Source organism: Kalmanozyma brasiliensis (genome assembly GCF_000497045.1).
Source record: "Kalmanozyma brasiliensis GHG001 unplaced genomic scaffold PSEUBRA_SCAF18, whole genome shotgun sequence".
Classification (NCBI taxonomy): Eukaryota; Fungi; Basidiomycota; class Ustilaginomycetes; order Ustilaginales; genus Kalmanozyma; species Kalmanozyma brasiliensis.
The window spans coordinates 199,683-210,986 of NW_015961957.1; the positions used below are offsets into that span (position 1 = coordinate 199,683).

Genomic DNA, 11,304 nt, shown 5'->3' on the forward strand with positions numbered 1-11,304 from the left:
CCAACTTCACCAGCGGAAGGAGCGATAACTTCAACGGCAGCGCCCGAAGCTTTCGTTCACTCCATCTGACAGCAGTCGACCTTGCCTCAGCTCCCACCACGACCATCTTCTTGCCTTCACACGCATCGCCGGCGAGCGCACCCAGCGAGCCCACCATGATGCTGCAGCTCTCCCTCCTCGCAGCGCTCTGCTCGCTACTGCTTCCCCAGGCAGTAGCCTCGCCAGCCTCCCTGTCCTCACTCCCGCTGCAGTCCCGTAGCGAATTCAGCAACGTCGACGGCAGCAACATCTTTCGCGAATGCGTCCAGCGATACAACACATCACGAATGAACCCGTTGCCGCAAGCTGGCTACTGGAACCCGAACAACGGCACTAACGGAAGCATGCTCACTGTGAGTTTCCACTACCAGAGTTCATCTTGCCGCACTTTTCGAGAGCTCATCCCTTCATTTCGATTGCATCGACGACTGACTCCATCTTCTTTCATATTCGTGCATCGGATTCTGGAACGCACAGATCTGGCTGGATGGCTCGCCCGGCGAACCCATCAACGCCATCATCTCGTCCAACTCGTCCGCCGAGGTGCTGTGTCCTGAAGGCTTCTTGCGCTATGCCACGTGAGAATCTCCTCTCTCCCTGCATCCTCCTCTTCCTCACCAACTTTGCTGACCCACTCTACTTCCTCCCTCTCCCGTCTTCGCAGCTCGATCAACTTCGGCGTCTCCTGTCTGGGCAACGTCAACGGCTCCAACCAGTACGCCAACCTCGGTGATGGCTATGGCATTCGCGAACAAGGCAACTACGACGGGGGCAACGGGGTTCTCCGTTGGAACTACGGGGACCCCACCTTTGGCACGTGCAAAGAATCCATTGAAGGGGACAATCACTTCCGGTGGTTCCTTCAGAACGGCACCTCCGCCTTCTCCGGTGCCATCTTCATCGCTGCGTCCATGGAGGAGAGCGCCGCGCTGGGGCACATGATTCAAACGGATGGCTACAATCGTGGTCGAGACTACATCGTGGGTAACGCAACGAGGAATGCGACGACGAGCTACCAGGGTTTCGTTTGGAAGACCGAGGTGGAGTGGATAGAGGCGGGAGTGCTGTTGAATGCGACGAGCGAGGGGATCAATCATCCGCAGATCGCGTTGCCGGGCCAACCGGTGCAGGACGGACGGGTGGCACTGTTGACCGTGACCCAGCTGGAGGAGCCGAGGAACGCCACGAGCCAGTCGGCATCCGGCGCGATGAGCAGGGAGAATGCGGCGGGAAGGGCGATGTGGTTCGTAGCAGCAACGTTGGCCCTCGCCCTCATCGTTCGCTGATAAAGGTGCGCACATAGATTCATAGACTTGGCCGAAGGTTCGTACATTCATCTCATCCGTCCAGCATAATCGCAAACTTTGCGGCATTCGAGTTGTCGCCGTGTCGACTTCGTGTTCCCAGCGTGACACAGTCGGACCGAGCATGGTAGCATACGTATCATTGAAATCGATGTGGGGTTATGAAACACAGCCAGCGAGAGCAACACAGGGTGGAAAGGTAGAGGGACGAGTGAGCAGAAGCGGCAGGTATGGACGAGGGGGCACGGTGTGGACCAGGAAGTGTGACCGCGCGAGCGCGCGACAATTTCCTGCTCAACCTTCCGTGATCGAGGCTTAGGGGCCATGAGCGAAGATGTCAGCTATTGAAGGGCGTTCGGTGAGCGCGGGCACCGTGTATAGCTCGCACACTCAGCCAAGCTTACTCCGAGAGCGCCATCTTTGATCTGAGAGCGCACATCCTTAGAGGACAGTGCACCCTTTCCTCTTGGAACCACGGCTCCTTTGAACGAGCGCCGCACGGGTAGCGTGCTCAAACACCTCGCGAACACCCTCGCCGGTCTTGGCCGAGCACTCGAGGTAACGGACGGCGCCGATCTTCTGGGCAACCGCCATACCCTCCTCGGCAGAAACGGGGCGCTGGCTCGTCTTTCGCAGCTCGTCGACAATCTTGGGGTCGTGTCGCAGATCCTTCTTGCAGCCGACGAGGATGATGGGCAGGTTCTGGCAGAAATGCAGCACTTCCGAGATCCACTTTTCCTGCACGTTGTCCAGCGAGTCGGGCGAGTCGACGGCGAAGCAGATGAGGATGACGTGCGAGTCCGGGTACGAAAGGGGGCGCAGTCGGTCGTAGTCCTCCTGACCTGCGGTATCCCAAAGCGCAAGCTCTACATGGCGACCATCCACCTCGACGTCGGCAACGTAGTTCTCGAAGACGGTGGGCACGTAGACTTCGGGGAAGGTGCCCTACATGGGTGCGATGCAGGTTCGAGAGGTACACGGGCGAGTGCAGAGCGTGTCGGTGATAAGAAAAGCAAAGTGCGGGTCAGTGACAGCTGTTCATGGTGTGACCATAAAGAGGCAGAGCTGGCGCGCGCCATCGTCCAAGCCAGCGGGCCCAGTACGCATCCGGAGCGTCCTGGTGGTCCAGGATCGCAAGACGACCATTGGATACTACGTCGCAGAGCTCGTTCGCGGTCCGGTGATGCTACATCAGATGCCCTGCACGCTGACTCCTATACGACGACTGATCCAGCCGGTTTGGTGGACGTCTGCATGTCTTTGCTCGACCTCGACGATCAGGCCCGCGAGGCCTGGACGTGTGCAGCACGAAGTGCAGCTCGAGAAACAACTTACCTTGGAGAAGACGATAAGGAGACACGTCTTACCACAAGCACCATCTCCTACGATAACGAGCTTTCGGCGGAGTTCAGACATGATTCAAGATGTGATGGGTATCGGATATGCGGGCAGAAGCGTCCAAGGGTCGTCGATGGAGATGCCAGGTGGTGCGAGGCAGTAATACTAAATCAAGAAGCTGTGCGGTCGTAGCTCCTAGCTTCGTCGAAGATGCTATGCGCGCAAAGCAGACGAGTTCGATCAGGTAGGAGATCGAACAGGTGGTTGTCTGGATGCGAGATGGTCGTCAAGGGCGAGGACGGGCGAGCTGCGATCGAGCGACGAGATAGGGAAGTCGAAGGTGCGCTGTGTCCAGACTGTCGAGTGTAGTTGAAGCCGCAGCGAGGAAAGCGTACGAGGCAGAAAATACGATGCGACGCGTGCGATCTGTGATCGAGAGAGATGGTTGATGATGATCAGGAGGATGACAAGGATAAGGATGACGGTTTGTGGAGACTGAGAACCCACACGAGTTGAGCTGGCTGGCTGCTGCGCTGCGTTCGTGCTGCTGTGCTGTGCTGTGGTTTTTGGTTCGTGTGCGTGCTCTTTTTGGTGTTGCGGTGTGCTTTGTGATTTTTGCTGAGCTGTGCCGCGCTGCTCGGTGAGCTGATTGCGGTCAAAGAGAATTCAGTCGAACCTGTCCCTCGCGCGAGCTGGTCAGCCTCACCCTCTCTCGCGGAGAGCACAGGGCACGTCAAAGTGAATTCAACCCCTTTCGAATTGCAAATGCAGTCTAGAAAGGGGTCGAGGCAGCTCGGTGGATTTTGTATTAGGATCATCGATGGAGTTTTGAATGGTTTGAAATGAGCAGGCTCGATTTGAAACGGCAAAAAGGGTGTCAGGACCCTGCCAGGCAACCGCTTCCCGCGGTGTCGATTGACGCCTTTGCTGCCAAAAGGGATGCAGAAGCGAGACTGAGCAGTAGGCTGTTCAGGTCAAAGCAGGCCAGACGACTGCCTGAAAATGACACACAAGCGCGCGCCACGGCTTGATCTTTCTCTGTGAAGCATTCAGGCACGGTCACGCCTCCTAGACAGACGATGGTAGCGACAGCCAGCTGGTACGCTGCTGTTCGTGCCTTGTGTGCACCTGTCTCGTATCCGGACAGCGGCCCTGATGCGGTGACAGCATTGCGCTTCTGACGTCGAGGCTGTCGAGCTTTGCGAGCAAATAGGTTCAAGGCGGCGGCAGGCAGTTGAAAGCGAGGGCAGCCGCGATTCAAAATCGTCAACCGAGCGGCTGGCTGTGCATCTCTCTGAACCCACTCTTCCGCCCACCCTTTCACAGCTCGGCGGGATCACGCATCATTGTCGGATGTGACCGAGGCTGCCATGGCTGCTTGTCAGATTGAACGCCGGGACGAAGCGATACCTTGTCAGAGAGCTTGGTCGGCAGTCGCCGATATATACTCCTTTGTGTCGGAAGCATCCCGATCCTGCGATCGGAACGTGCGAGACAGATGCTCAGACGCTGATTTTCACAGTCCGCAAAGCTGTCTTGGCACGTTGGCTCGGCCTGGCCGAAATGCTCGTGTCTTGGTGCCTTCGCTGATCAGCGCACCAGGACACTTTTGAGTCGAATATGGCCTCGTCTTGGTCTTGGCAATACAGTAGTAGAGACCTCCCTTGATCGCTTCTGTGCGCCCCTGTGTCGGCTGGAGCTCGAGGTGCTTCTTTTTTTTGTACCTCAATTAATCGCTGCTTTTCCGCCTGCCTTTTTCGTTCCCAGCTTTTTTGAACGCATGCTTTCGCCGTTCATACAGCGACCAAAGGCCCCAAAGCCGGCTTGCATCCTCTCCATCACCTCTCAGCCGTTTCGCATGCTGGGGATCCACTTGAGTGAGCGCTTTCACAATACTGAAGTAGAAAGCAGGTGAGCAGCAGTCAGTCCAAGAGGAGCACAACGGAACTGCGCGGCAAGTCGGATGCTGTGTGCCGCTGAGATGACCCTGGCGATCAACCCTGAATTTCGACCTTTCCTCAGCCAAGGCGCGCAGCCTGCCTGCCGAGAATTTAATCCAAACGCAATTGCTGCCGATAGCCGTGCTGAGCTGCCGTGGAATTTCCGATGCTCTCTCCCCCCTCACTCCGTGTTTTAAGCTCTCATCGATGGTCGCGATCGGTGTGTGGCGCTTCAACTCTGTGGTCACGGGAGTCTCTTCTCTTGCATGACAGAGCAGGCGTGGGCTGAGTGGTGTTCCTGAAGTGGGAACGTACCACGCTGCAGCCTCCTCCTGTCAATGCCGTGTACCATGTCACAAAGTGGGTGCCAGGCTCCATCTCTCGTTCGCTCCCCGTTGACACTGTTCGTGCGCTGTGATCCAACCACAAAGTGCTCCTGGTTCCTCAGTTTGACGACAGGAAAGCATATGCATTCGAGATCACGATCCGATACAGAAGCGACCAAGTTGCACGAATGCATTCCATAACGAAAGCAACCATTCGGCCCTGCCTGTTGTCTTGAGTTGATCGTGTCCAACGGAAATCCGCCGGGCACTTGGACTGTGTTCGTAAATCTCGAGACGTGTTTGTGAGCCAGAGACGGCTGTCTGCTGTAGTTTTTTCTGGAGCTCCGCTCAACCCTTGGCGTACTGCCACCCCACCACACCGTGTCTACCTCCTCAACCGTACCATCATCGCCAACTCCCTTCCATCATCGCGATCCCTTCCGAGCTGACAGCATCGCTCGCGCTTTACCCGCCAGCGCCCCTTCTTCGTCACATTCCACCAGCCCGTCTTTGTCAGCACCGGACCTGCTCCAGCGTCGCGTCATCGCGACTTCCGCCTGCTCATCCTGGAGGATCCGCTTCTCGTCCGATCAGCGTCTTGTTGACATATACCCTGCCTTGTACGCACACACGGATTTCGTTCGGGATCACTTGCGATAGCGTTCGACTTGGCTCAGTTTTGCATCGCAACGACATCACACCCTTCGCGAGGTTCAGCTCCCACCAACTCATTCACGATTTTGCATGACCACCCTTGTCGCTGCCTTGTGACACCGCCAACCTTTTCGCATACGCTGTGGCCGTCATAAGCTGCTGCTACTTTTCATCACGATGAGAATCACCGGCACATCCAGCTCGCTGCGAGTGCGCTCGCCAGCAGCAGATGCATATGACGACCGCATGCTCTACCCGCGTCAAGCTTCTTCATCATCGTCTTCGTCATCGACATCAGCCTCTTCTTCCTCGCCCTCGTCCTCGGCATCCGCCAGCACGGCGTCCTCCTCCTCTTCATCTTCCACCTCGGCATCTCCATCATCAACGGGCTCGTCCGGCTCCAGCGGAAGCGGCATCCCCAATAGTGGCATGGGCTCACCCGCCGCAGGCTCGCTCAACAGCACACGCATCGTGCTAGGGCGAGGATTCGCCAATGGCCAGCTCACCTACAATGTCCCGCTCACCATCGCAAATCAGCAGCTCAACGCCCAACTCGACACTGGCAGCGGTGATCTCTGGCTCGCGAATCAGGACTGCGATGACGATTCTTGCCGCGGTCACCAAGGCCTGTCCGTCACCAAATTCAACGACCGTTCCGACTCGGTCGTCGACCAAGATACCCCATTCAACATCAGCTATCTTCTCGGATCTGCGGAAGGCCAAGTCAAGACCGCATCCATGCTCTTTGGCGACCCATCCACAACCCGACTCACCATCAATTCGCAGGCATTTGGCTCGTGCAACCAGGTCTCCAATGAGGATATGGATTCGGGCAACTTCTCGGGTATCATCGGAGTCGGCCCTCCTGCCAATAGTCTGATCCAGGCCGACCTCAACGCCACGAGTAACACCGCCTATCTCAACGTCAACGTCCGTCCACCCGAGACCGGTGCCGTCCTCGCTGGATTCTGGTACAATGCTCGTCCTGGCCGTAGGTTCATGGGCATCGGTCTGCAGCGTCTCGAGGAGGACGGTGGCTCTGGCGACAGCGTCTTGACCGTTGGCAACCACGACCCTGCCTACGCGGGCAGCACCGACCCCAACATCAACTTCACCAGCGCCATCGGCGACGCAGACGGGGTAGTACGACACTGGCGTGTTCCTCTCACCGAGATCTCAGTCCTCATGCAGCACGGTATTTCGGAGCCCATCCCTATCGGCATGTCGAGCGTGATATCCGGCTCCAATCCCATCGCCGTCTTCGACTCGGGCGCCAGCGTCAACCTGGGTCCCGAAAGCACCCTCGATGCGATGTATGGTGCTTGGGGCATCGGTCCCGCTTCCGATGGCGGCTACTACGTACCCTGCGACCTTCAGCTCAACATTACCCTCGGACTCGGCGGCATTCGCATCCCCATTCACCCGCTCGATGCCAGTCTCACCACCGGTTCGGGCAACGGCCCCTCTGGCGACGGCTCCGTGTGCCTTGGCTCGTTCCAGGCACTTCGTTCGCTCTCGAGTGCATCCAATGGCGCCAACCTCAACGCCAGCTTCCTGCCAGCCGACTTTGTGCTCTCGCCCGCCTTCATGCGAAGCGCCTACACTGTCTTTTCGTGCGACGGCGGACTCAACGCCACTGCAGCACTGGCCGCCAACATGACCACCAGCAGCCCATGCCAGGCCTCAGTCGGTCTGCGTCCGCTCGTCAACATGACCACTGCGACGCAGCAGTTCACCGCAGTGCGAGTGAAGAAGCAGACGCTCGGTCAGTCGGGCCTGCACGGCGGCCACAACTCCGGGTCCGGCAACAGCAAGGGTCTCTCGGAGGGTATCAAGGTTGTCATTGGCTGTGTTTCTGCCATTGCTGTCATTGGTGTTCTATTCGGTGTTGCGCTCTGGCGTCTGCGCAGGAGGCGTCGTCGCATTGCAGCTGCTCGCGCTGCGCTGCTTGCACAAGGCGAAAAGTCGCGCGGCAGTGGATTTGCCGGCCCTGGCTCTGGCAGCAGCAACGGTCACGCCAAGAAGCAGAGCAACCCGTACAGCGGCGTCAAGATCGACGGTGTCAACGTGCCCATGGAGCTGCTTGGCAAGGATGACGACAGCAGCAGCCAGGTCGTTCTTTCGCCCGCGCAGCGCGCCAAGGCGCGTCAGGTGCACCACATCCACGGTGTCTTTGACGATGAGCTGCACGACGACGACGTTGGCCGCGGCGCTGACCCGCAGTGGGGCGAGGAGACCCCGGCCATCAACCCGCAGAACCTCCACGCCGCAGGCCTGTTGAGCTGGGACGTCTCCTCCACGGGCTACGTCGACGCTCGTCAAGTCAAGAACGCCTACCTCGCCTCTCTCACACCGGAAGAGCGCAAGGCGTTCCTCGAAGCGTCTGCCGCTAAAAGCCAGGAGCAGTCAGCATCGAACCACGAGCTGGACGAGCAGAGCGTCCAGTACACCCAAGCGACGCACGACATGCCGCCCTCCGAATCCGGCTTCAGCTCTCATTACCAAAATCGCGATAGCACGCGACCCTCGTCGGCAGCACCTCTGCTGCAGAACGACGAGCTGCGTTGAAATGTCTTTCTCCCTCTCTCTCCTCGGACAGCATTGTTAACTTTTACCCATGGACACTTCCACCCCGCTCCTGCTCACATTTTCGTATTCTTGCCACGCACATCTCTCGCACTCTCAAAAGCCTGTCTTATTCACTGTCATTGTCTCGTCGAAATACCCATCTTGTTTTGCTCTGGAGACGTACCCTCGCTGATCGGTGTGAAGGCATTCGAGGTCGAGAGTGTCTTTCGCCGTCAGTCTGCAGACCAAGACCTTGCTTGCAACCATGACGAACGTGAGCTTTGCTATGCAAGAAAATCCGCCGACGTGTTAGAGTGAGAAACTGTCCTGCACCTCCACGTCGGCGAGCTCGGAAATCGGTGCCCAAGCCGGCAGATGCATGCATGATCGTGAAAGCATGTGCAAGCTTCGTACCCACCCACGCTCACCCGCGAACACAGACCCACCCGCTCGCACTTCATCCGCGGGCAGCACAGAGGCGGGCCCGAAGCGCGTTGGGGCCATCATGCCGCGCCTCATCTCGGACGCCGTACATCAAGCCACGGACTGGCTCACGGGCACTGCAGGTGCCCCATTACGGTTCGCCTACGACTTTGTATTTCCGCCCCTGGACGACTCTTCTGCACTCACCAGCTTTAGCGAATCGAATGGGGGGATGAGCAGCTCGGGCTTCAACGCGGACGATTCGCTGGAGCACCTCGACGTGTGGGACAGCTTCTCCGACAGCCCGTGGAGCTTTGTCGCAAGCCGATACACCATTGCGCTTGTGATCGTTGCGATCGTCAACAACCGCGTACAGCACATATGCCGGCCGAGGGGTGGTGCGTCTGCACGGCTGTCGCAGCTTCAGAGAGTGGCCCTACGATTGCCGTGTCTGGTATTGCTAGCTCGGTCGGTGCTCATCCTCACCACTGTGGTCGCGGACGCCTTCCTATCTGAATCCAATCCGATCAACGTCCTCCTGCGAGCGATCACGACGGCAGCATGGCGGAATGCCTGGTTGGCCAACACGTCCATGTCTGGCTGGGCTTCAGATCGCTTCGGCTCGAGCAGTAGGGACGCCATCCTCCGCGCTCGAGACGCAACCGCCCTCTGGGCCGCCTTCACCTCCACCTGCGTTGCCATCATCAGCGACTCCATCGTCCGCAACCTCGACGCCGATCGTGACGAACCCCCCGCATTCAACCTCGTCGGCTTCGCCTTCCTTCTCCACTTTCACTCCTTTTCGCCCGATGCACCGGCCAACGACCACGTCTACCTGTGCATCCTGTTGCAGATGCTCCAGATTCTCAGCATTGCAGTATCGCGGTGTCGACGACCTGTGATGGCTCCGCGCTTGGTGATATCGAGCGTCTTCGGGCTCGCTTCTCTGCTTCACTATGCGCTGGCGGCGAGCACGGGTCGCTATCCGTTCTTGGAAGCGCTCAGCCGGACGCCCGAGATTGCGCTTGTGCTGGTCGTCGCACTCACCGTCACCCTGCATGCGCTGACGATGCTGCTGCTCGAAGGCCGGGTGGAGGCAAACCGTCTGCTCTTTTCGCGCTCCAACCTGCCATCTATGGACGAAGACTGGTCGTTGGCGCTCTTCAAGCTCGGCACGGCCTGCATGGAGTCGACGCGACTGACGGGCCTCGAGCGCGAGATGGAACCGCTCGTCGCCTGGGATGCGCCCTACATCGAGCTCAGTCAGAGCGGGAAGATTGGCGTGGTGGACCCGACACAGACACATCACTCGGCTGCGGGTGAAGAGAAGGCTGGCGGGCTGAGCCGCGAGATCAAGCACGTCCGTATCGAGCCAACACACGGCAGTTCGTCGACGTTTGGTCATGCTGGACTCGCAAGGATACGAGCATTGGTGCACTTTGCTGTGGTGACGATGTTGGTGGCGAGGAGCGTGACGGTCATGACGGTGCGCAAAATGTTCAGCGTCGTGGGGCTACCCGATCCGAGTGTGCCGCAGTGGGTGTACCGGGCGTTGCGGATCGTGAGGCTTGTGTGGCACGGTAGCAATGGAGAGGCGAGGAGAAGGGAGAGGCAAGCGGAAGAAGCACAGCGACAGCAACAGCAGCGAGAGAGATGGAGGGTGCAGCAGCAGCAAGGACGGTCGGCAGAGCAAGCGGAGGCGAGAGTCGAGGGTACCTCGATGCGATCGTTGCTAGGGCTGACAAGGTTCTTTGGGAGCGACGAGGGGATCGAGGAATCGGACAGGTGGGATTCAGGGGCTCAAGGGAGGGATGTAATACCCGTGCCTCAACCGGCGCGCTTCAACGATGCGGGCGCGAACATCGCCGTGGCACAGCAGACGGTCAACGACGACAGCGACGAGGACGACGTCGATTACGACATCGACGTGGCACAGCAGCAGGTCCCATACGACTCGGACGACGACGGATCGGACTCTGACGAGGTGGAAACCCTCCCGCTCGAGCCCGACGAGGTCTCGGGACTGCTCGAAGAACTCACCTCGCCGCCGAGCGACTCCACCTCAACGCAACTCACGCTTCATTCCGGCACCGAACCATTCAACCGCCTCCTGCTGGCTCATCTCACGCGGCCATCCCTGCAACCACTCACACGCAGCGCCTACAAATCCCTCCTCCATCCAGCAGACACCCATCTCGCGCAGTCGCTCATCGCGCGTCGCCCCACCTCCACCACCACTGGAACCGTCGACGACGCGCGCCGCCTGTGCGTGGTGTGCTGCACCGAGGAGCGCAACGTCATCTGCTGGCCCTGTCGCTGTTTGTGTCTCTGCATGGACTGTCGGGAGCACCTTGCATCGCGACCGCCCGCGAGGCGCGGCGCTGGCGGCCGCGGGAGAGAGGACGCCGCACATCTGTGCCCCACTTGCAGGACGCCCGTCGCCGCCTTCAGCCGGTTGTACATTCCTTAGACAGCAATCCAAGTGCGGAAAGGCTCAGTGTGGATGTCGAGATGTCTGAGTCGCACTGTGAGTTGCGAGCGACGATCGAAAAGCAGCCGCGTGAACTTGCATGCTGAAGTGCTCGGTGACCAGCGAGGAGTGCCCGAACGGGCTTGCTGATCGCTGTCACTGCTTTGACACGGACAAAATACTCGCACGTTCACTTTGAGCACTGCTATCCACGGACAAGATGATACTGAAGAGGAGCATGC

At 58.8% G+C, this 11,304-nt stretch overlaps 4 protein-coding genes across 4 annotated transcripts; 3 read left to right on the top strand and 1 right to left on the bottom strand.

The window, feature by feature from the left end:
• Positions 1–155: 155 nt before the first annotated feature.
• On the top strand, positions 156–1,325 carry PSEUBRA_002248 (uncharacterized protein; the record flags this gene model as incomplete). Its single annotated transcript, XM_016435423.1, has 3 exons — positions 156–392; positions 517–617; positions 704–1,325. 3 exons carry the CDS (start codon positions 156–158, stop codon positions 1,323–1,325), a joined length of 960 nt encoding a protein of 319 aa, XP_016293152.1.
• Positions 1,326–1,784: 459 nt separating this feature from the next.
• Positions 1,785–2,759, bottom strand: PSEUBRA_002249 (Small GTPase superfamily; the record flags this gene model as incomplete). The annotated part of the gene is made up of 2 exons (XM_016435435.1): positions 1,785–2,288; positions 2,679–2,759. The coding sequence occupies 2 exons, from the start codon at positions 2,757–2,759 to the stop codon at positions 1,785–1,787; spliced, it is 585 nt and encodes a 194-aa protein (XP_016293153.1).
• A 3,019-nt stretch (positions 2,760–5,778) lies between these two features.
• PSEUBRA_002250 (Aspartic peptidase) lies at positions 5,779–8,169 on the top strand (the record flags this gene model as incomplete). Its single annotated transcript, XM_016435424.2, has 1 exon — positions 5,779–8,169. One exon carries the CDS (start codon positions 5,779–5,781, stop codon positions 8,167–8,169), a length of 2,391 nt encoding a protein of 796 aa, XP_016293154.2.
• Positions 8,170–8,674: 505 nt separating this feature from the next.
• Positions 8,675–11,062, top strand: PSEUBRA_002251 (uncharacterized protein; the record flags this gene model as incomplete). Its single annotated transcript, XM_016435417.1, has 1 exon — positions 8,675–11,062. The coding sequence occupies one exon, from the start codon at positions 8,675–8,677 to the stop codon at positions 11,060–11,062; it is 2,388 nt and encodes a 795-aa protein (XP_016293155.1).
• Positions 11,063–11,304: the final 242 nt, after the last annotated feature.